The sequence below is a fragment of the Camelus bactrianus genome, chromosome 5, assembly GCF_048773025.1.
Source record: "Camelus bactrianus isolate YW-2024 breed Bactrian camel chromosome 5, ASM4877302v1, whole genome shotgun sequence".
Taxonomy (NCBI): Eukaryota; Metazoa; Chordata; class Mammalia; order Artiodactyla; family Camelidae; genus Camelus; species Camelus bactrianus.
In genome coordinates, this window is record NC_133543.1 from 71,411,807 (window position 1) to 71,434,617 (window position 22,811).

Sequence of the window (22,811 nt, forward strand, 5' to 3'; positions counted from 1 at the left end):
GATCACTAAAGCCAAACAGATAACCTTTTCACACTGCTACAAACTTAATTAGAAATAAGGGAAGAGCCTCAAGAGCAGGGGCAAACAAAATGTTAGTCTAATTCAGATATGCAATTTGTGAGGCATACTGGTGTTTGAAGAGTTAGACATATATTCATAGCCTCAAAAAGTAGCAGAAATAAGCCTTAAAAAGTACCAGAAATAAAATATTTTATGGTACTATCAAATTAAGAAAATATTTTGGAATATTTAATAAACCTTGTAACTATTACATATTTAAAAGTTGGCCCTAAAGTAACTAGTTCCATAAGTAACTCACCATGAATTTTTATTATTTTTAAGTACATTGTATATAGTGGTATATGGAGTCTATTCAGTAAAAGAGAAGTAAACATACATATATAATAATAAAGGGAATACATAATTGTCTTTGCTCAAAATTTGTGCCTTTTAATACTTTATATTATTAAAATTCACATTCATTAAGTGAATTCACCATTTTTCAGTGGAACAACTATCCCGGCTTTCCCTGACCCTATTCTACTATGCTGTCATAACACCTGCATGTAAATACTGTATTTTAAATTTTACCACCGTTTAACTCATATTTGGTTCTGTTTAAATATTCTGCACCTGCCAGCTACAGAAAATATGTCACAATTATCTACATCTTCACTGTTTTATAAACCTCCCAGTGTCTTACATGTTGTAAGAACTCAGGAAATGTTTACTAACTTGAGTTAAACTAAATGTAATGTGTTAAATGTTCACTGAAAATAAAAATTCTTTCGATAATAAACCTTAAGTGAACACATTACGAAATTATCTTACATCTTAAATCCTTTGGCCTACAAGCTTTACCATGAACATTGTAAAAGGGGACTCTTTCCACGAAATGTAAAGTGAATGACAGTCGTTTATCTGGTGGAAACACTGCCAACAAAACTTTCATGGCATTTGAGTTATAATTCTGTTGTGCACCTTGAAGCATGATTGGAAAATTAAGATTTAAAACAGCTATGTCTTATGTTGAAACACTAGGGAGGAATGAAATTTCTATACATTCTTCAATCAAGAGCCCAGTATCCAGGCAAACTTAAGACTTCCAATGACACTAAGGGTTTAACAAAATAACTGAGAATGAGAATGAACTAGAGGAATAAACCAAGGACCCACCTCGCCTACACTTTTCATAGAGCTACCAATTCGACTAGATGTTCCGTGAAAACGATCGAGGTCCCAGCGAGGAATCTTGGTGACCATGTAATCCAGGCTGGGTTCAAAGCAGGCTGATGTCTTCCCCGACACAACGTTCTTGATTTCTGGAAGTGGAATTCCTAGGGCAATCTTTGCAGCAATGAATGCCAATGGGTACCTGTAAAGGAGGAGGCATTTTTTTTTTCCTTTCAGTAAAAAGTATTAAAAACAGTGCAAAACATACACTGGTTTTTCTTAGAAATTCTGGTATCATTTTACATCAGGGTATAAAGCACACCTGATTCTCTGTTCTGTATGAAGATTTAACAGTCCCTTATAAAATAAAGCAAGTCATGATAGAGAGGAATGGATTGTATTTACACTCTATGCCTGACATGCAGTGCTACAACTCTCAACCTTCACCACTTCAACCCAAAATCAATACTTTCCTTGATAAATAAAGTGCTCAATTGTGTATAACCTCCACTAAAATAAGAATCTGCAAAATATTCTTTTGAAAAAATATATACACGTCTGCACCTAGGAAGATGGTGGAGTTACCTGGTACTATGGGATATGTCATGGTCATAAAATGCAGTCATTGGAAGTTTGGGTTTTTGCTCTGGTTCCAGGTTATCTTTGAATTTTGGGTGCCTTACACAACTAACATTCTGGGAACTGGACTATACTCTCCTGGAATGTCAGTTTGGGTAACTGTATTTGAGAAAATTCATAGAACTATAGAATTACATATGAGTTCTTTAGTACAACTCCCCATTCAACAGATAAGGAAACTGATAGAGGCAATCAGTGATGTATCCAAAGTCACACCTTTAGTAGAAGAACCAGAGGAGAACTCAGGTCTCTTGACTCTTGTTTATGTCAACATTCCTTTCACCACTCCAGGCAGCACTGGGTAGTTACATAAACATATCTTTGGGCATAAATATTTTTTTCATTTAAATGCCATGGCATTTAAATACTAGATGCTAAATATATTAGTAGAAACAGAAGATATTTACAAATTTTCTCTCCAATTATGCTTGCTAGCAATTGTTAAATAGATACAAATTTATTAATTTAGTTTTGAGATTTACCTATCGAAAAACTCTACGTTGTTTGGTCTTGTGGAGTTTTGCTAAGATAAAATAATGTGTATCGCATGCTTGTGTCCAGTGAACTATATCATTGCCTAACATTTGCTATACACCTGAAAAGCTAATTGAGGACTAAAATTAAGGATTAATTTGCACTTTCTAACAACATCTGCAAAGTGCAATTAAGAAGCAGATTTTTCGCAGCCTGCTTTGACCACCCAGATTTTGATTAGTTTATGATTAGCCAGCAAACAAAGCCAGCTAGCAATACCATTTGCCTCAATCTGGCAGCCAATTCATTAATAACCATGTCCTCAGGACATGACTGGGAGCCAGCATACAGAAATAGGGACTACAGCTTGTAAATGCAGCACCGTCTTCCACTAGCTGTCAATTTTCCAATTCAATCTGTGAAGAATCTGCAAACCAGCGGTCAATCATTCTGGGCTTACCCAGTAGCCTTTGAGGCCAGGGCAGAGCTTCGGGATAGTCTGGCATTCACTTCAATGATACAGTATTCCATTGAGGTCGGATGAAGAGCAAACTGAATGTTGCATTCACCCACAATGCCCAGGTGGCGAACGACATTGATTGACGTCTGTCTCAACAGCTGAAACTCCGTGTTAGAGAGTGTCTGGGCAGGGGCCACAACCACCGAATCACCTGTACATCCAAGCAACACTTGTTATTTGGTAGCATATCTAAATAACCAACTTTAGTGACTTAACAATCTATGTGAATGACACATGACACATGACACATAACAGGCGAAGAGTCTGCTGGGAAAAGCATTATCTTGAAGAAATACATACTAGGCACATCAGGTGCTATTCCCTCTGATTGTTTCACCCGTATTACTCTGACATATTATTTACAGAAATCTCTCTAAGCTTTCCCAAGCTCATCTAGCTATCAAGGCTTAGTCACCTACTTGACATTAACTTCTTCAATTTCCCTTCTCTGTATCTCAAATCATCTCTCAAGTTCTTCCTTCTATAAAATAGCAGCTCCTCTTCACCCAGACTGACTCATCCATCAGTTTTCTATATCTCATCCCTTCCTGTTTTCTCACTCCTCTGTAATCATAGCCTCCTGTATCCTCAGTCTCTTTTTTTCATTTGCATCACATTTTATTGACAGAGCACTAAATCCTGAAAACCCCTTTCCCAGTCCTTAGTCACCATCCCTTCTGCCTATAAACATGGTCATATCTCTACTCGTTCAAGAAGCCCCTCTCCTAACTGCCAATTTCAAGAACCATCTCTCATCCTTTACACGACTAAACTTCTTGAAAGTTTATCAGTTCTGCTTATTACTCATACTCATGTAATTTCTTCCAATACAACTCACATAACCAACTTTGCATTAAAACTGTCCTCTTGAACATCCAACGTTAAATCCTCATTCTTGACCTTTCATAGCATTTGCTACGGTCAAAACCAAAGCTTTTATAAAATATTTCCTGCATTAGTTTACTTGGTAACTATCACTTCCTTCTTTTTCTTCAACACTAATCCTTCCTTTTTCTCCTGCCCTATAAATCTGAATGTTTCCCAGGGTTCAGTTCTCACCCAACTCTCTTTCTTTCCATGCCTATGCCTTTGAATGCTTAGACTATGCTTCCAGCTTCAATTATTTCCTTTAAACCAAGTCTACCAATGACTTTGTATCAATTTCTTTATTTCGATCCACTTTTCTTGAATTCCAGCTCCACATTCTCAAACCTCTTCTTGAGAGTTCCATCCACATCTCGCGTTCAGCATTTCTAAATCCTGTGTCATCATCCTTGCCCTCTAGTCTAACTAGTTTCCTTTCCGGAGGAACATATTTATTTCACCTATTTCTATTTATTGTGGCTGTTTTCTCATCCACTTGGTGACTAACATTCTGTTCGTTTGAAGGTTTCTTAACTTCACTCCTTAATTCTCAACACCAAGAGATTTTACCTTCACTATTGTTTATATTTGGCCCTTTCCTCAAATGAAATCAGTATCATAAAACTCACCCTACTTCAGAGGGTTTTTGTGAAGATCAAATTAAATGTAAGTACTTTCAATACTATAAAATACTATATATGTAAAATTGTATCACAAATGTCTCAGCTAAAGACTGTAATTTAAAGAAAAGAATGTAACAAAGACTGCTACGAACCATCAGAGACATGAGCTGAAGGCATTACTACAATGCTTGAAGCTTCTTTGCCTACCTGTATGAACACCCATGGCATCAACATTTTCCATGCTACAGACAGTGACACAGTTATCATCAGCATCTCGGACCACTTCAAATTCTATTTCTTTCCAACCTGTCACTGACCTCTCCACCAGAATCTGATTGGTCATAGCAAAGGCCTGGAAATTGGTGACAAAAGATATCAAAGAGTCAGGAAACATGGATATTTGACAAAACGCCCCAGCCTAAATCCTGATCTGTGCTGAAGTCTCAGGCCTAGTCTCCCATCCTCCTCTATGCTCCAGAAGGCACAATGTGCCAGGAAATCAGTGAGGTACCAGGAATAGCATCGTGCAGTGAATATGCTTGATTTACATTATTGAGGCTTGCCATTCAAAGTGCTGATATGACATTAAATCAAACTAATTTAGGAAAAGGAGAAAATAATTGAGCAATCAGGCAAAGGGAAATGAAATTATTTCAGCAGCTAGGCTTCTGTGAAACCAGAAAATGTGGTAAGTGTGAATAAATATGGAAAAATAAGTATAAAGACTCTGTCTTTCTCTAAAATAGCTGAGGGTGCTTTGTAAAGAACATACACAATAAAAGTCAGTCGATGTTGATGAGGAGAAGAAAGGAGATGATGATGGTTGTAAACAGTTAGCCAAGATGGCATATGAGAACTTGGGAATTAGAAGAATCATACGCGACTATTATTATGGGTAATCACTGCCTAAGTGCTTAAATACTCTGAGTCATATATCATGCATGCCTAATTAAGCAGATATGAATTAGTATAATTATCATTTCTTATTTATTCTGTGCCTACCGGTGGGTAGAACGCTGAACCCCAAATCTGAAAGAGGCAGTCTCTGACCTCAGGACATTTAGTGGCTGAAAACCCAAGAAAGAAATGTCCCTTTGTCTCATAATGTATTTGATTTGTGATGACAGTGAAAAGAAGAGAAAGCAACTAGGGAAAGGTAGTTTGATTTTTTCCAAATTATTAGCAGGCAGTTTAATGAAATAATAACTCAGTGTAAGCTATTCCATGATGTGCCTCAACATTATTTTTTTAACCTCAGGCTCCAGCAAGTGCAACGGAAAACGTAACACATTGGTCCCCACAGCTATCCATGATGAAGTTTTCAAAGTGGTTAGGAAACTCTGTATCTAGTATGAACAATTTAATAATGATTAAGTTGTCATTAGGATTGCCTGCTAAAAGAAGAAATCTAGGAAACAAAGCAGATGAATTTGGGGGAGCTTTTTGCATTCTAATGGAGTAGATGGGACACAGGAACAATAAAGATCATCTTCGTCTGTTGCCTCAGTTTTTTTCTTCCTAGTCTTAGATTTTATACAAAGATTAATTTAGGGACCTAGATCAGTTAATGCGGTTTCTAGTGATGCTAAATATAATCTCAAGAGAATAAGGGGGAGCTCAGTATATAACAATACATGTAATTATTCTCAGAGGAAAAGCTAGGTTTTCAACAAAGAAAACCATTCAATGACCTATTAATTATTTTAGAGGAATATAAATAATTTAAAAGTATTCCATTTCAAAACTGTCTTCCTGGTAAATATTTTTAGACAATTAAGTATTAAGAATGGTTTTTTATACTGTAAAAATATTTTTAATCAAGAATAAGTATGCATGGTCACTACTGACAGTAATAATGAGGTTGTTAATATTAAAAACATTGGGAGCTTCCAATAAACTAGAGGGAAAAAAAAGTTATACCTCCGTAAACATGTCTTTCCTTTACATACATGATTCAGAAGTCCAGAATGGAAACGATAAACATTTATGTTGGATACGTTTCCCTTTTTTCAGTTTCTTTTGGCAACTTAAGAAAAACAAAGTCCAAGTTGTTGACATGTGAGTTTGCAATTGCAGTTATTTAAACATATTTAATTTTATCTATCTGTTTCCAGAATCCTATGTCAATAATTCAAGGGCCACATTTTGTTCCACTCCAAAAAAGTAAATAATGATAAGGCTATAAACTCTGCTTGATATTGACCCAGCTCTCCCCAAAACAGCCCTTACAATAAATCTGGCAGCTTCACTTCCCTGACTGCCACGTGGAAAGTCACATGGGCCTCTGGGCCACACATGGATTCATCCACTCAACAAGGACTTACTTACTGAGCCCCAGTATTGTGAGACACTGCGCAGTTCTGTGGGAATAGAGTGTGGGCAAAACTCTCTGCTCTCGTGGAGCACAGTTTCTGTGTTAATCTCTAATTTATTTTTTGAAGCATATCTTAATTTTCTCAAGATTTTCCCTTTAATACTTAAGAAGTATTCAGAAATATGCTAAAGTGATTTTGATAGAAAATAAATTGTAAGCACTCAAATCTCACTTTTGCTTTTATGTGTGTGTGGCAGTTGGCAGAGACATCACTCATTTATGGTACTAAGAGGTTTATATCATAACATTTAAACACCTGAATTTGAGGTAAAACTAAACTACTCAATGTGTTTTGTTTCTCCTACTGGATGTCATCCATGTCATATTGTTTCAAAAAATAATGGCAAAATGGGACATTATATTCTGGGTTTTTTAAATCACTAAAATGCATTTTTAGCATGATGGGTGTTTTGAAGCAGAGAGAGATGGAATTGGATTGATTTCATATCAATGAAATCAACAGACAGTACAATAAAGACGGCTTTGGGCTAATGCCATGTTCCAGTGTAAATAACTGCACTGTGCTTCTCTTTCAAAAGTGTCCTCTCTTGGACAACACATTTAGAGAACGTGGCAGTGATTTATAAACAGAGAAAAGGCCGTTTCTCATCTACACAACTTTCTTTTATTGGAAGAGTGTATCAGTGAGTTTCCTTGGTTGGTAAGAATTCGACCTGTGAGAACACATACCTTTGTGCTGAGGTCCAGTAAGGTCTCCTTATTAGGACAGATGCCTGAGCCTAACCCGCCCAGGGCGTAGGCAGAGCGGATCATCACCGGGTAGCCAATGGTGTCTGCTGCCTTCAGTGCATCCTCAATCTGTCAGCAAGAGCAAGGATTCAAAGTTTTAAGAGCTGACCACACTATCAGAAAAGACCAACCAAGAAGAGTCTGGCAATCTGGGTAAATCAGTTGATTTGGGGAAAGCGACTACAGAAATGTGCTATTATTCCCTCATCTCCTTCTGAAAAATAACTTACTTTATAAATTTTAAGTAAAATCTTAGGATTTTTTTAATATAAAGTGAAGGTTTTATTAAAATTTTTTCATGGTTAATTTTATTTTGCAATATAAAAAAAATAAAACAATGGCCAAAGCTGAATAATTGTCATTAATTTAAGAATGGGAGCCATATTGAATTTTTAAATTCAGTTCAAAAGTTTTCATCTCTTAACAAAATAAGGTTTTCTACTACAGAACCTAACTTGGTATCACTGTAATAAGCCATTAGGAATACTATCTAGAAAGAGATTTTTCATTTTTCAAGTTCAGTCAGAGTAGTCCCAGAAGCTTGGGAAAAAAAATTTTTTTTAACTTACAGAATACAACATATGGTGGCTATATTTTCCTGTCATGGAATATTATTACACTACCAATGGGAATGTAATTACACCTTTCCCATATGCCTGTTTCTCATCCTAAGGAAGCAAGGACATAATTAAATCTGGCAATGAAAAAATAAATGTATGGCAGGAGCTCTCCAAATGTTCAGCAGAGCTACCCTGAGACTATTCCTGATTGACAGCTTTGGAACATGCTATGTACTTGATCACATTCTTTACTGAAAACATACATACCCCATTTTTAGTTGTCCCAGCAGTACATGCCTCAACCCAGAGGACGTGCCTATTTCTACAATGGGGAATTTGCATCAAAAACTGCCTCCAGTACCCCCACGCCACTGACTATATGCCTGAAATCAGGAATAAAGTCAGAGACAAAAAAAGGTGTACAGGAAGCTAACCTTTTCCTAGTACTTGGTAATTAGTATCCTATCAATAGGCATAGGATACAATGGGAAATAATTTACAGGAATGGAAAACAATCTGCCTTCTTTAAACATCAAAGCCACAGGTTTCTCAGTCATAAATCTAAGTGATTAGATCCAATAGCTTTTTTCTTGATAATTTTATTGTAAAATGTTTATTCGATTCTAACAAGAAAATTTTAATTCAGCCATTTTCCACTTGCAGGACATTCACACTCACAAGATGTATGACTGATCCCAGGAAGAAGGTAAAAATTACTTCAGCAGTACAAGTTTATATGGTTCTCTGTTTTGATTCAGGAGATTTGGTACTCAGTGGTGCTTCAATCATTGATAAGCCACTTCATCTTTGGGCCTACACTTTCCTTCTCATAACATTTCAGCATTGAGTGCTGCAATTAATATGCAATGCCTCTGAAGTACTAACACATTTCTGGAAGAAAATATATCCAAATGTAATATTTTAACTATTATTTTTAGGCATGATAAACCATTCTCTCTACAACACAAGACACATGATGGCCCTGTTTCTCAAAAAAAAAAAAAAAAAAAAAAAAAAGATTTCTTACTGATTCCACTGCAAAGCTTGGAGCAATCTTTTCATTAATCTCATTTAGTTTGTCTGAGAACAGCTGTCTATCTTCTGTGGCCATAATGGATTCAACTGAGGTCCCCAGGACTCTCACGCCATATTCCTTGAGCACACCCCTCTTGAATAGTTCCACTCCTACAGAAAAACAAAATAAATCAGTTTTTAAAATATCAAACTCTTATGCCTTTTTTAACAGGTACCTGAACACAACATTTTTAAATCTTATTATTAACTCCAAAAAGCCACCAGACTCCACAACAGAACAGTACTTCAGGTAAAAAAAAACTTTGAAAGAAAAATTCTGAAGACATTCTAGCAAAATGTTTTGCTGGTGCTACTATTATGTATATTATCACCTTCTCCAAGTGATTTTTATTATCTTTATTAATAAAAATCATATGATTACAGTGAGCCTTCAAATTTTAGTATATCTCCTTTTCTTCTAAGATCTATTCCTATAAAGAAATTTTCTTATTTAAATAATCCCAGTGTTATGGGTATCTATCTGGGTTAAAGTTATCAAAATTGTTTGTGTTTCCACTAACTTGCCATTCCACTTTGGCTGTCTTTTATAGTTGACATACAAATTACATGACCAACTGCTTACCCCAATCAGATAACAAGATTCTCATTCATAATCTAGTTCTAAAGCTTTGAAATATTTTAAACAGGACAGAACGCTGGACTCAGCAGTTGCATGAAGGGATGGTAGAGACACTGATAAATGTTGTTATGAAAATATATGTGAAAGTTATATGCTACAGGGCTGACACATGAGAACACAGAGCACTTAATCAATGTTAATTCTCATTTTTCATTCATAGTAGTTCTGAGGGTTTCACTGGTAACGGAGAAAAGCAGTTTCCTGGAATGGAGGAGGGGGACCCAAGAAACCTACTCAGCCACCCCCAAGCATTAAAGCGAAAGGTTTCTTTCTGTCCTCCAGCTGTTCTGTGAAATAAACTGGTAATACTCATCATATGACATTTTCTGGCTGTTTGCTAACAGCTTCCTTACACAGAGGAAAGCTTTTATGAACACACAGAGCACAACTGCTAAATGAATTCAAACAAAAAATATACATAAGCGCATGAACCAAAGCTCTGCAATTAAACTTCAAAAAAAAAACAAAAAACAAAAAAACTCACCACAGTTCAGAGCTGTCTGGCCACCCATGCCTAGAATTAACCCATCTGGCCGTTCCGCTTTGATGACTTCTGTGACAAACTGAGGGGTGATGGGGAGAAAGTAGACAGTATCCGCTTGCTTTAAGCCCACCTCGTTGGTCTGCACCGATGCAATGTTTGGGTTCATCAGGACAGTCTTGACATTTTCTTCCTAAAAGAAAACAAAAGGATCTGGAATCTGAGCATATGATCTAAAGAAGAGAATAATCATATTCCAGCAAAGGGTATTATCAGGTAACAAAAATTTTAGGTTATTCTGCAGGCTGTAGAGATCAGTAATAGGACTACTGAGTGGAAGTTAAAGGAAGACAAACATTTGGTGAAAGGAAGGAAGAAACTGCTTGAAAATAAAATCATCCCAAAAGAGGTGGCTGCCTCATGAGGTTCACCCTGAATTCCCTGCCACTGTAGGTATCAAGTGAAGCTGGAGATGTCTTCTACAGAATTTGACTAACGGTCCACAAATGCTACTGAACATTACAGCTCAACTGACCTTAAAAGAATAAAATATTCCAAAAATTCTTGAATGAGTAAAATATAAAATGGAAAAAGAGGCAACATCAAAGCTGATTCCTTTTCTAACGTTTGTTGAAGAACAACACTAAGTATATGTTTAAAATGCATGATAATATGTTCCTTCTTGCTGGAAGCACTGAGAGCCTTCTGCTGGTTTCCATTTTTTTTTTTTTTTTTTTTTTAGATTTTCATGCCTGCTGTAGTGCTTCAACAAAGAAAATTATACAACTGTTTATACATATTATATAAAAAGAAAATGACCATATGGCAAAAAAGAAAACAAAAATTTGTATGTGTGTGTATGTGGGTGAAGATATTCATAGCCCTGTCTCATTCCTGACATCTGGAGAGACCACTAAAATAATTCTTCATGTAGGCTACTAAGGATAATAGCTTTATAAACCAGATAAGGGTGACACTTAGCAAAATAATTATTATGAAATATGGCCAGATGGTTCTTGTTATTTTACCTATTAGCATGTCAATTTTGAACTCTTCTAAAATGTCAACAAAATATTCAGATAAAAGTATAGAAATCATCCTTGAAAGCCCTACATATCCCTGGGGGAGGATCTGAATGAAAAATGAAATATATTTCATACTACTTTAAATTCAAATAGTGCCTTAAAACTTGTAATGTACCTTTTTGTTAATTTACTTGACTTTTATAGCTAGACTATGAAAGAAATTTTCATCCTACAGATGAAGAAATTGAGATTCAATAAGGTTAACTGACTTGCCAAAGATCATAGAGCTGATGAGTGACAAAATTAAGACTCTGATCCAAGTCTTATGACTCAAGTCCTATGCCCATTTCTCAATATGAGTTCTAAGATCCTAAGGAATTTTTTAAAAAAGAGTATTATTAACATAATATTGAATAGATACATACAGATAAGGAAATACATTTAAAATATGAGCTAGAATTTAAATAACTGAGTCCAAACTGAGAACATCATCACCAGAAGTTATAGGTCTTACTACTATAGAAAAATACCAACAGATAAATATATTTGCTAAGTATTTTCTTGAACGTGCTATATAATGAATATAGCTATTTATGTAAACCAAATTATATAGGAAAAGGTCACATAAATGCATGTGATGAGTGTCTATTCACTTTAAAACTTAGACATAATTTCAAATTTAATAAATGTTACATCATTTTTTCTAACATAGTTCCAGCTATCATACATGTAAAATCTAAGCTTTTTAAAATTTTAGTTCATATCATATGGTATTTTTCTTTCTCTTTCTGGCTTGCTTCACTTAGAATGACAATCTCCAGGTCCATCCATGTTGCTGCAAATGGCATTATTTTATTCTTTTTTATGGCTGAGTAGTATTCCATTGTATAAATATACCACAGCTTCTTTATCCAGTCATCTGGCGATGGACATACAGGTTGTTTCCATGTCTTGGCTATTGTATATAGTGTCACTATGAACATTGGGGTGCTTCTATCTTTTCAAATTAGAGTTCCCTCCAGATATATGCTCAGGACTGGGATTGCTGGGTCATATGGTAAGTCTATTTTCAGTTTTTTTGAGGAATCTCCATACTGGTTTTCCATAATGGCTGCACCAACCTACATTCCCACCAACAGTGTAGGAGAGTTCCCTTTTCTCCACACCCTCTCTAGCATTTATCATTTGTGGACTTTTTAATGATGGCCATTCTGACTGGTGTGAGGTGATACCTCATTTTAGTTTTGACTTGCATTTCTCTGATAATTAGTGATATTGAGCATTTTTTTTCATGTGCCTATTCAACATTTGTATGTCTACAATGGAGAATTGCTTGTTTAGAGATCATCATTCTAAGTGAAGTAAGCCAGAAAGAGAAAGAAAAATACCATTTGATATCACTCATATGTGGAATCTAAAAAAGAAGAGAAAAAGAGGACACCAATGAACTCATCTACAAAATAGAAACAGACTCACAGACACAGTAAACAATCTTATAGTTACCAGGAGAATGGGGGTGGGAAGGGATAAATTTGAGAGTTTGAGATTTGCAAATGTTAGCCACTATATATAAAAATAGTTTTTAAAAAAACTTCTGTATAGCACAGGGAACTACATTCAATATCTTGTAATAACCATGAATGAAAAACAATATGAAAACGAATATATGTATGTATATGCATGGCTGGGATGTTGTGTTGTACACCAGCATTTGACACATTGTAACTGACTGTACTTCAATAAAAAAATAAAATAAAGTAACAACAACAACAAAATAAAACCAAAAAAAATTTAGTTCATAAATTCATCTCTGTTAGCCTCCTAATTAATCACAATACTATAATGAATAATTCTTATTCTTCAGATAAAATATGTAACCACATAATAGATGTAAAACACATAAAAAATACAAGCTATAAAAATGCTGTCTTTATAAAGCTACCAAACATGAATGTATGCTAGTTAAATGTGTTCTAAACCCTGAACACACATAGATTGTGTTCTAACCAATATGAACCATTGGATATCCACAAATTATCTATCTAAAGATAAACTGAATCTTAATACAATGAAATAAGGTACACTTTGAAAATGTACACAAAAAAACACGTGTACACATGAGTGAACACCCATGAGTGTATGGAAAAGAGCATTAAAAATAAAAACAAATGGGAAGAAGAGTAAGGTAATCAGGGGCTGTGTCTGTTTTCAACAGACGTCTGTCAGGTGAAAATCTCTGGACATAGAATCCTGAATAAAACCAAGAAAAAAAAGCAACTTTTGGCCAACTATTTTCCGTGTTGGCTGTCCTAGTCTCCTGCTGCCTTCCCTGTGTTCCTCTCACCTAGCCAGGTCTCTTTTTTTTCTTTCTTTCTTTTTTTCAGTGGGAGGGAGGAAGCTAGGTCTCTTTGTAAGAGTGGCTTTACTGCACAAAGCCTGTGGCAAGGTCACAGAGTGCTCCCGTTGCCTTTGGATGGCCTGCTTAGCACCAAAATGGGGACAATCATGGAAAATAAGGACACCAAAGAGAAGCCAAGTTTGCTCTTCAATAGAAATATCTTACACATACTGTGGAACTTTTCTAAAGATTTATTTTACTATAATGGTTGGGGAGATTTCAAGAGACTCTAAAGAAACAGGGAGGGTATTCTTCACAACTTAGGTATAAAACTGTCTATTCCACTTGAAAATCCAGCCATACCAGCCTGATAGGTCATCCAGTCCAAGTCACAGATGAGGGAATTAAGTCCCCCAGTGACACATTATAACTTCTAAAGTTTGAACAGAAGACACTGTTGCCTTTGCTCCTCCAGCTGGAGCTTCCCCATTTCAACCAAAGAGATGCCCAAAGCCTCCTGGAGAACATGTGAAGTGCGTTAATGAACCACGGATACCCCAATTCCCTCCTCTGCACAAAAGACAAGTACATTTTAAAAGTTCCCCACCTCAATGGGTAACATCTATAAGTGTAGATTTACATGTTTTCAATATAAATTGGTGATATAGAAAATTCTGGAGACCAATCTAACCTTCTGAATTTGCCGGTGTGCACATCTGAGAAAGTTAAAAATCTTGTCTGTGATCAAACTTCCTTTAATATAATAAGACATGTAAGGAAGAGTGAAGGAAATTAATTATAGTGACTTTGAAAAGAGATAGTATCATAAATCTAAATTATAAAATACTAATTAGACTCATTAAAGGGAGTATATTAATTCCAACAAAGATCATATTCTCTCACCTTCATGGCTTTTACAGCTTGCGATCCCGAATAATCAAATTCACCTGCCTGACCAATGGACAGACCTCCCGACCCTAGGATAAGGACTTTGGAAACCTGTAAGGAATTAAAAACAAAATGGCATTGCTTTTATTATTAATATGGGGAAATTAGGCATTTTTAAGTATGGGGAAGATACACTATATTGTCTGAGTTTATGTGGTGATTTAAAATAGAATGTTTTGAAATATATATAATATCTGAGTAAAAAGACCAACAATTTAAACAGCTCTAATTTCAAAAAGCAATTTCCAAAGATCATAAAGTTTTTTCCACTTAAGTAAAAAAATTTTGAAATAGGCCTACATTTTATTTAAACATATATAAATATCTAAAAATAACTACATAAATATATATGGAAATGTATATCTATATGTTCATATATAATAAATACAACCTATAGATATAATTTTTTTAGATAAAAGTCTTCTTAAAATTTAATTAACTAAATGTATTAGTATTCCATGAGTTTCCTCTGGACAAAAGATGGGCATAAATATAAACAAGACAGTGGGCCTTCCCTAGTCAATGAAGAGAAAAACATAGGAGACAAGAGGACACAGAGACACTTTCATATTCTTATTTCACCGTTACTTTGCAATTCAGTCCAAAAACATTTACAGAAAATACATTAAAAAGAAGATCATGTTCTGGCAACATACTGAAATCCTTACGAATTGCATATATGATTTTAGGCGAATAATACTACTACTTATTTTTTTAACCACAACCACAAAGCTCTTCAGAGGAAAAAGATATTTTTGGTCACTGCAAGAGACAAGGACGTGGGAAACTTCGTTTGTATTTATTGAGTGCTTACTATATGCAATGCAATGTAGAATCCCAAATTATACTGTTTCCCTGACCATTTAAAAAAAGAAAAGCATCTGAAAAGCATGAGTTGTATTTTGAGAAACACATTACACAGTACATAGCTTCTTTAACTAGCAAGAATCCACGGTTTGATTCCACCCTGAGTGGCTGGATTACCTCCAACCACTTAATTTCAGGAAAGGAGGCTGTCATAGAAATCCTTAAAACGAAGCACCTAACTCAACTATCATTTCATGTAAACATATAAATTAATTATTTTTGTTCATAAAAAGAAGATATACATGTGTGTATGCATATATATATATATATATATATAAACTTGAAAATACACACACATCCTTCTAAATTTTACATAACAAATGGTGTGGGTGTGCCTTAACTATTAAGGAAATAGGTAGAAGCCTCTTCATATTAACATACACATATAAACAAATAAAGATTCAAGTCTTATTCTATATTAATCCTTATCAATCTTCTCTTTAGAGGTAAAATATTATTCCATTTATGATGTTGAATAATAAATCTTCTAGCTGAAACAAAAATTCTATCATCTATAATGACTCTGTAGTCGAACTGTTATCTCAAGCATACACAGGGCTATGACATATTGAGTAATGGAAAGTATATCAAACTTGAAACTAAATTAAACCTTACTCTTCATTAAATTATTTGTATTAAAAACATTCTAGAAGTGAACTTGAAAAATATGATTTCAAATCAAAACATGAGCATGCCAATAAACATCCAATGAATCATCAAGAACAGAACAAATAATTAGATGCAAAGTGATGGGTGATTGAAGTATTACTGATCATTTTTCATAGATATCAAAAAAGCTATATATCATTCACTTAAAAAAGAAATCACCACATGATAGAGAAAAATCCAAAATACATAAACCAAAAAGAAGCGCAAATACACTGACCTCAACTCGAGATGCTACTAAGGCTGGCTTTGGTAGAACCGATGTAATGGTCATCCCTTTCCCCTTCTTCATCAGTGAGAAAAAGGAATCAAACAGGTACTAGAAAAAATAAAACCAACTAGTTAGAAGTTTCAAAACTCATAAAATTGTCAGATAAAATACAGTGTACCCAGTTACATCTGAACTTTAGACAAGCAACAAATGATTTTTTAGGAATTATTTTTGTGCAATACTTGTTTTTTGCTTTTTTTGCCAAAGCTGGCAAAACTAACTAAATATTTACTGTTAGAATTAGATCAGAGGGAGAGCACAGCTCAGTAATAGAGTGCGTGCTTAGCATGCACAAGGTCCTGGGTTCAATCCTCAATATCGCCATTAAAATAAATAAATAAATAAACCCAATTTCCTACCCCCACCAAAAAAAAAGTTTAAAAAAATTAGATCAAGTAAACACTTCTAACTGCTCATGTCAAATCCTATCAAAAGAAATTTTTCAGCAATGAACATTTTAGATAATGCCTTTTAAGAATGTCATTTTCAGCCTAAGTATGAATCATTTTCTTCTTCTAAATAAAAGTCTAGGTATGCAAAAAAAAGAAACTACATGACATGCTCCCTAAAGTTAGAAATATTGTAATTTCAAATTTTCTATCAAGTCTAAAAATGTCTCTAAACATTGTATCACACGTAAAGATATCTCTAAAGATTATTTTTAAACTTTATCGATGATTTTACTTCTGCTGTTGCACTAGACATGAAAAATTTCAACAAAGATATTCATTTTGCAACTATCTGGCAAGACCAAAAAAAAAATTAAGTGATACTGGATATCACATATCTTAATTTCAATGTTCCTAGTCTGAAGTAGTAATATAGGCAAATAACTTAAATTTTAAATTAAAAAAGAATTTAGCGTGTTTTAGGTGGTAGATGTATGTTAACTAAATTTTATTTTTGAGTTTCATCATGGGTGGGTAATGTTCTGAGTTTGACTGTTAAGAACCATTATTTCCAAATAATATTAAAACAAGAACAAAAGACAAGTATATGAAAAGGCAACTCAGGGATAAAGAAGCAGAGTTTGCAGAGGGAAGATTCTTACTCTCCTCATTTTACCTAGGTGTCTTTTCTGAGAGCGTCTACTGACAAGGAAGAATTGTCAGCATCACCCCTGGAGGCCCTAGGGTGTGGAAGAGGAAGAGTCATTCTAGACTTCCCAGACTTTTCTAAGTGTCACTGCGAACTCTTGTTTGGAAAATGCTCTTGAACACTCAACCAAAGGCTCACATAAAAGTGAAAATTTTTCAATTATAAACTAAACTCCTCTAAGCATTCCTTATGGTTCTTTCCTTAAGCCATCTGACTCATCTGTATGTGCCTGCATGCTCTCCTGCCTCCCGCACACCTTACCCTTCCTCCCGCTCCTCCTGCTGTTTATTCTCCCTTGTGGCTACACAACCAGTTGCCATGGGGATTTTTGTGAAGTCACAGATGGGAGATTAAAATTTCATTTCAGTTATGAGAACAAGAGAGCAAGAGGGAATTCATTTGCATAGTACAACAATTGTAAATTTCAGAACTAAATATATTAGAGTGATCATCATTTAAATAAAAATAGCATTGCATTGGTTTCTTAAGGGCTTTCCTACTTTAAATTTTTTTTTAAAATAGAAATTTCCTCCATGATATTCATGGGACGTTTTCATGCAATAAGGGTGTTATCAAAGCACTCTTTAAAAATATTCTGTACCAGGACCATCTAGGTGATTATTTTGGTTTACCAAGTTTCACATAAGTACATTTCTGATTTAAGAAAAACATTTTTTTAATATACAATAGGCCTCATTTTTCTTACATACCTCAGTGTCTGTTGGCCCCGGACTGACCTCTGGGTGGAACTGCACACCAAAGAAGGGTTTGCTCTCATGCATGATCCCCTAAAGGAATAAGAAATGGGAAGAAATTCCTCCTGTAACAATGAATGCCAACCAGGGTGATGTATGATTCAGTGGATAATAAAGTTCAAATTTCAAAAATTAAGCTAAATGTCTAAGAATATTCTAAAAACAAACAATGCTAATAAAAATAAGCCAGTGAAGACAACCAATGCTCCCTTATTAAAAACACCTGATTTGGTCTGCAGCTGTTGAGGCTCCTCTAGGCTCTGTTCAGAATAACCCAAATCCTCTTCTTTTCTCCACCTCCTAAATTACTTCTCCAAGGGTCTTCTCAAAGGCAACTTCAGTGCCAAGTGAGTCCCAGAGACCCGCACAGACTGGGCCAAAGCAGACTCCACCAATGGCCCGTTATAATAAAATATGTGTAAGACAGCCATTGATTAACCACTGAAAGAGAGGATCTTAACAGATGAGAGAATAAGACAGAGAGAAAAGACTTTTTTAAAAGCAGAGGGCTCTGGGAAATCATCTATAACATGAATTCTTCCACATACACACCCCAGAAAAGCCAGCATAAACAAGAGAAAGGTTAAAAGCCCTGCATTTCTCATCACCAACTCAACAGGTTTATTGAGAGCACTTACCTCATTTGTTTGATCATTGACATTCACAAAAAGTGGTTTCCAGCCAGCAGGAAGGGTGCTGTCCAGGGCATAGCCATGATTCTGAGCGGTAATGAAAGCCTGTCTGTTTGTGATATTCAAAACAGGCTGATTCTGCCCTCTGGAGAGAAAAGGTGAAAAGGAGTAGGGAAAAGGAAAAGTGAAGAGAGGAATTAGTTGTAACGCATTAGTTGTAAAATAGTGAACAAAAAATGCCTTCTAAATTCAGAAGTTTGAAATGCTTAGTGAAAATTGCTCTGTGAGAAAAGGCATAGATTAGTAATCCCAATAATTTTAGCAACAAAAATCGCTTCAGGAGGCTTTGTTGTGTGTTAACTATCAGATCTATTAAACTTCTATAATCGGTTTTAGAAAAGGGGAATTGTACTCGTAACATAAAGTTAAGATTTGCTCACCAGCTTAACAGAGACAAACATAAGTGACTTATTTTAAGGGAGTTATAGTAATATTAAAGCCAAAGGAGTGTTCTTGGGGGATAATAAAAAGAAAACTACTCAGTCCTGAATCATTTTGAATTATACTTTATGTGGAGGGTGAGCTCAAGAGGAAGTTCCATGTTGAATAAATTAACATCATTTGGGGCAAGGAAGTAAAACCAAGAGGGTCTAAAGATTTCTCGGTTCATAAGTCACACTAGAGTTTTACAATGTTCTCAGTGCTTTGAAATCAAGCTTAAAAATCAGAACAATTTCCCTTGGAATATCATTTGACTGAGTATTTTAACCTCAATTTATGCCAAGGAAAGGAAAATAACTTTAAACTATGGCAAAGTTATCGTTGGAGAAGGCTGCCTTTCAAAAATGTAACAAAAGTGGTATCAGGTAGTCCGACAACTATGAACCATGTAATAGTGTGGTTGTCTATTTTTTTCTGAAGAAAATGACATGTAAGTTCTCTAAGTCTTTTCCGTTTAGTTACTAACAATATTTCAGAGACAGCTGGACATGTAAACAGAAGCATAAATACTTTACCTGTTGGCCATGGACATCTTGTAGGCATTGGCACCAGCGGCCAATCCTGTTATTAAATTTCCTGTGCTGATCCCAAACAATGGCTCCTTGCGATCACTCTCCAAAACCTAAATCAGGGAGAATATTTGTTAATCCGTAAGAACAATTTTAAAAAATGCTACATCTGAAGGAATAAAATGAAGCATCGTTTTTTCTCCCTTAATTTAACAAGTTGAAGAGAATAGTAATCGAATAAAAAGTTACACTATAAATAAGGACATGATTGACAATTTGTAGCATTACAATTCAATGAAATGTACTTAACATTCAGACTAACGAAATCTAATTTAATATTTCTTTAAAATCTTGAAGATCTTATAGGTCCCAAGGTCACGGTGAGGAACACAAGTTGTCATTTTACGATTGTAGAGACAACACATTTGGAGATCAGACTCCAGCACTCTTAACTCGAGGATAGAATCCCAGTGACTTTGCCTCTTCTTCTTGGGGTACCCTCCCTTCCATGGCTTCCCCTATATGCCATCTGTGTTGACATTGCCTCAGAGGTCACAAATAGGAGTATTAAAAAATTGAATAAATAAAATATATTAGAGTCTTTTCAGCCCTGAAGAGCAGACTCCTTCCACTTCATACACAAGATACACACCACCCCAGGTTCACTGCACCTTTTTGACATTCTGAATTAGTGGTTGTGCAAGAGCTGGGTTGCCAGGTCCTCCAGCAATTAAAAGCCCATCATATTCCATCTTGGTGAAATCATGATTCCAGGGAACTAAATGCACTTCGGCTCCTCGCTGGAAAAGAAACACAGGAATGGTCAATTTAATAACATTTTTCTTTGCCATGGTGGTAGACCTTCTCTTGGCTAACCCACTCCTTAAAGGGAAGGGAAACCTAGTGCATGATTCAAATAAATAACACTGAGCAAGAAATTCTTTGGTGACTCATGGTATTTTGCGTGATGGAAATGGAGCCTAGAATAGAAAGCGGAGAAAAAACACTATTAAAATTTTGATTCTGAAAAAATAGATGATGCACTTTCTCACACTTTCCTGCACTTCAGGAGATTACAGCGCATAAAGGCTTTGACTGGGCACGCAGGAATACAGGTATCTTCACTAGCTAGGGGAGCTGGAGTTGCAAAAAATAAGATAAATCCGGAATTTGACACAACGTTGTAAAATGACTATTACTCAATAAAAAAAGTTAAAAAAAAAAAAGATAAATCCATTTTCTGCAAAATTTAAGTTGATCTACCTCTCACTTTTTTTAATTCTTTTTTGTTTGACTAAATTTTAAGCAGACTTCTTTCCTAGGGTTTTCTTATATTAAATACAATATGTATATTCCAATAGAAAAATTAAAACTTTTCTATTCAAAAGTGGACAGGAAGATGTCTTTGATTGTTTTCCCAGAAGCATTTCCCGAGATAAGAATTTGAGGGAAAAAAGTTTCTTTGGAAGCATTTCCAAGAAATACTGATAGAAAGCAACACAGTGAAAGACCCTAATAAGGTATGTATTATCAGGGCAGTTACCACTGGGAGCAAACGGAGCTTCAGCCCACTGGGAGCTCTGAGAGCCAGTGCAGAAAATCCACTGGAAGACAGCCTAGCCACGGGGCAAAGGAGCTGGGGAATGTATACACTGACTCTCTCCAGTCATTGGCTGGGGCTGCTCCAGGGATTATTAATTCTGTGTTGCTTCCTGCCTGCCAGCAGCCTCCAACCTACCAGAGAGCCCTCAGGCAGTGACATGCAGACATTTGCAATAGAATCTATCTACTCTTAGTGTCCATGCACGTTTTTGTTAATAAAATTGACCAGCATCTGAAATCATGATTTGGGGTATTGCTAAGATTCTCTAAAAAAAAGATGAATTGAAGAATTCCCCTCTACCCACACTTATTTGGTGTTATGCAAACATATCCAGAAGGTTGGTGTATGTGTAAAAGAGATAGAAAGACAGAGACAGAGACAGAGAGAAAGACAGAGGAGAAGGAGAAATCTCAACAAAACAATATTTAAGAAAACATTGGTTACATTCTCCTCAAGGATTTTTAAGGTTAAATTTTAATTGGTTCTCTAAGAGTTAATATAAAACCAAATGAAAGTTTGTACTGATCAGGGCACAACTCCTACAAACATGTGGTACATCATAAATGTAGCCCAAAAGGGGGAGCTCTCTTACAGACTAGCTATTCTGTGATCTCTAAACCCGAAGAAACTGAGTGTGTCATGTCTCAGAATATCAGCCAATAAGTGAAAAAAACAGCCACCATTTTCTTCTGTGCTTCTGTGGCCTTTGGTTTTTTTTTTTTTAACAGTAATCTACATCTCTAATTTAAACAGGGCTAAATGTGTTATCTCATTGATCAGAGGCAACAAGAAGAGAGTAAATCCCCGACATTCTGAGAGAATACACAAGCTTTCTCTGAAACAGACAGAGGAAATCAGATGAACACTAATGATCAATACCACAAATCCTCATCCCTCAGATGGAACAAATCACTTACCTTTACTAGTAGGCGGATTACATTGTTTTTTATCCCACAGTCTACAGCCACGACTTTCGTGGGATTTCCTTTGCCGTACACCTTGACATCCTGCCATTTTAAAAACCAGAGAGTAAGAGAGAAGTTTCAGCTATAAGAAACACACCAATATCATAAACACATCTCAGGATGCTTGGCTCTGGGTAACAGATTGACTGCTAACTCCTAGGAAGTGACTGGCAGTTAACACTCAATTTGGGAAGAAAGGCACAGCAAATGCCACAAACTGTATCCTTTTTATGAGAAAAGAGTATTTTGCTGTTTTATATAAAATGTTGATTACAGCAATAACAATTATCCCTAAGATATTGGTTGCTTCCATAATTAACAACCATCTTTCCCATGTTTTGCCTCATTAACAACCAGTAGCAATGGAGTTTTTAAGTATTACTGCCTGACTCAGCACTGGCATATGTAGTAATAGATACATCATGCTTTAAACACTACTTGATCCTCAACTTGCAGTAAAG

At 35.5% G+C, this 22,811-nt stretch overlaps 1 protein-coding gene across 3 annotated transcripts in view; it reads right to left on the reverse strand.

The window, feature by feature from the left end:
• CPS1 (carbamoyl-phosphate synthase 1) overlaps positions 1-22,811 on the reverse strand; it is a 135,942-nt gene that overhangs the window by 70,439 nt on the left and 42,692 nt on the right. For all 3 annotated transcript variants that reach the window (XM_074364058.1, XM_074364057.1, XM_010960062.3), the window contains 13 exons: positions 22,303-22,392; positions 20,454-20,582; positions 19,789-19,895; positions 18,779-18,917; positions 18,096-18,173; positions 16,237-16,335; positions 14,439-14,534; positions 10,176-10,365; positions 9,005-9,162; positions 7,358-7,486; positions 4,501-4,645; positions 2,747-2,957; positions 1,177-1,375 (listed from right to left, as the gene is read on the reverse strand). In XM_074364058.1, coding sequence (XP_074220159.1) covers positions 1,177-1,375; positions 2,747-2,957; positions 4,501-4,645; positions 7,358-7,486; positions 9,005-9,162; positions 10,176-10,365; positions 14,439-14,534; positions 16,237-16,335; positions 18,096-18,173; positions 18,779-18,917; positions 19,789-19,895; positions 20,454-20,582; positions 22,303-22,392 — 1,770 coding nt within the window. The remainder of the gene's footprint in view (positions 1-1,176; positions 1,376-2,746; positions 2,958-4,500; positions 4,646-7,357; positions 7,487-9,004; positions 9,163-10,175; positions 10,366-14,438; positions 14,535-16,236; positions 16,336-18,095; positions 18,174-18,778; positions 18,918-19,788; positions 19,896-20,453; positions 20,583-22,302; positions 22,393-22,811) is intronic.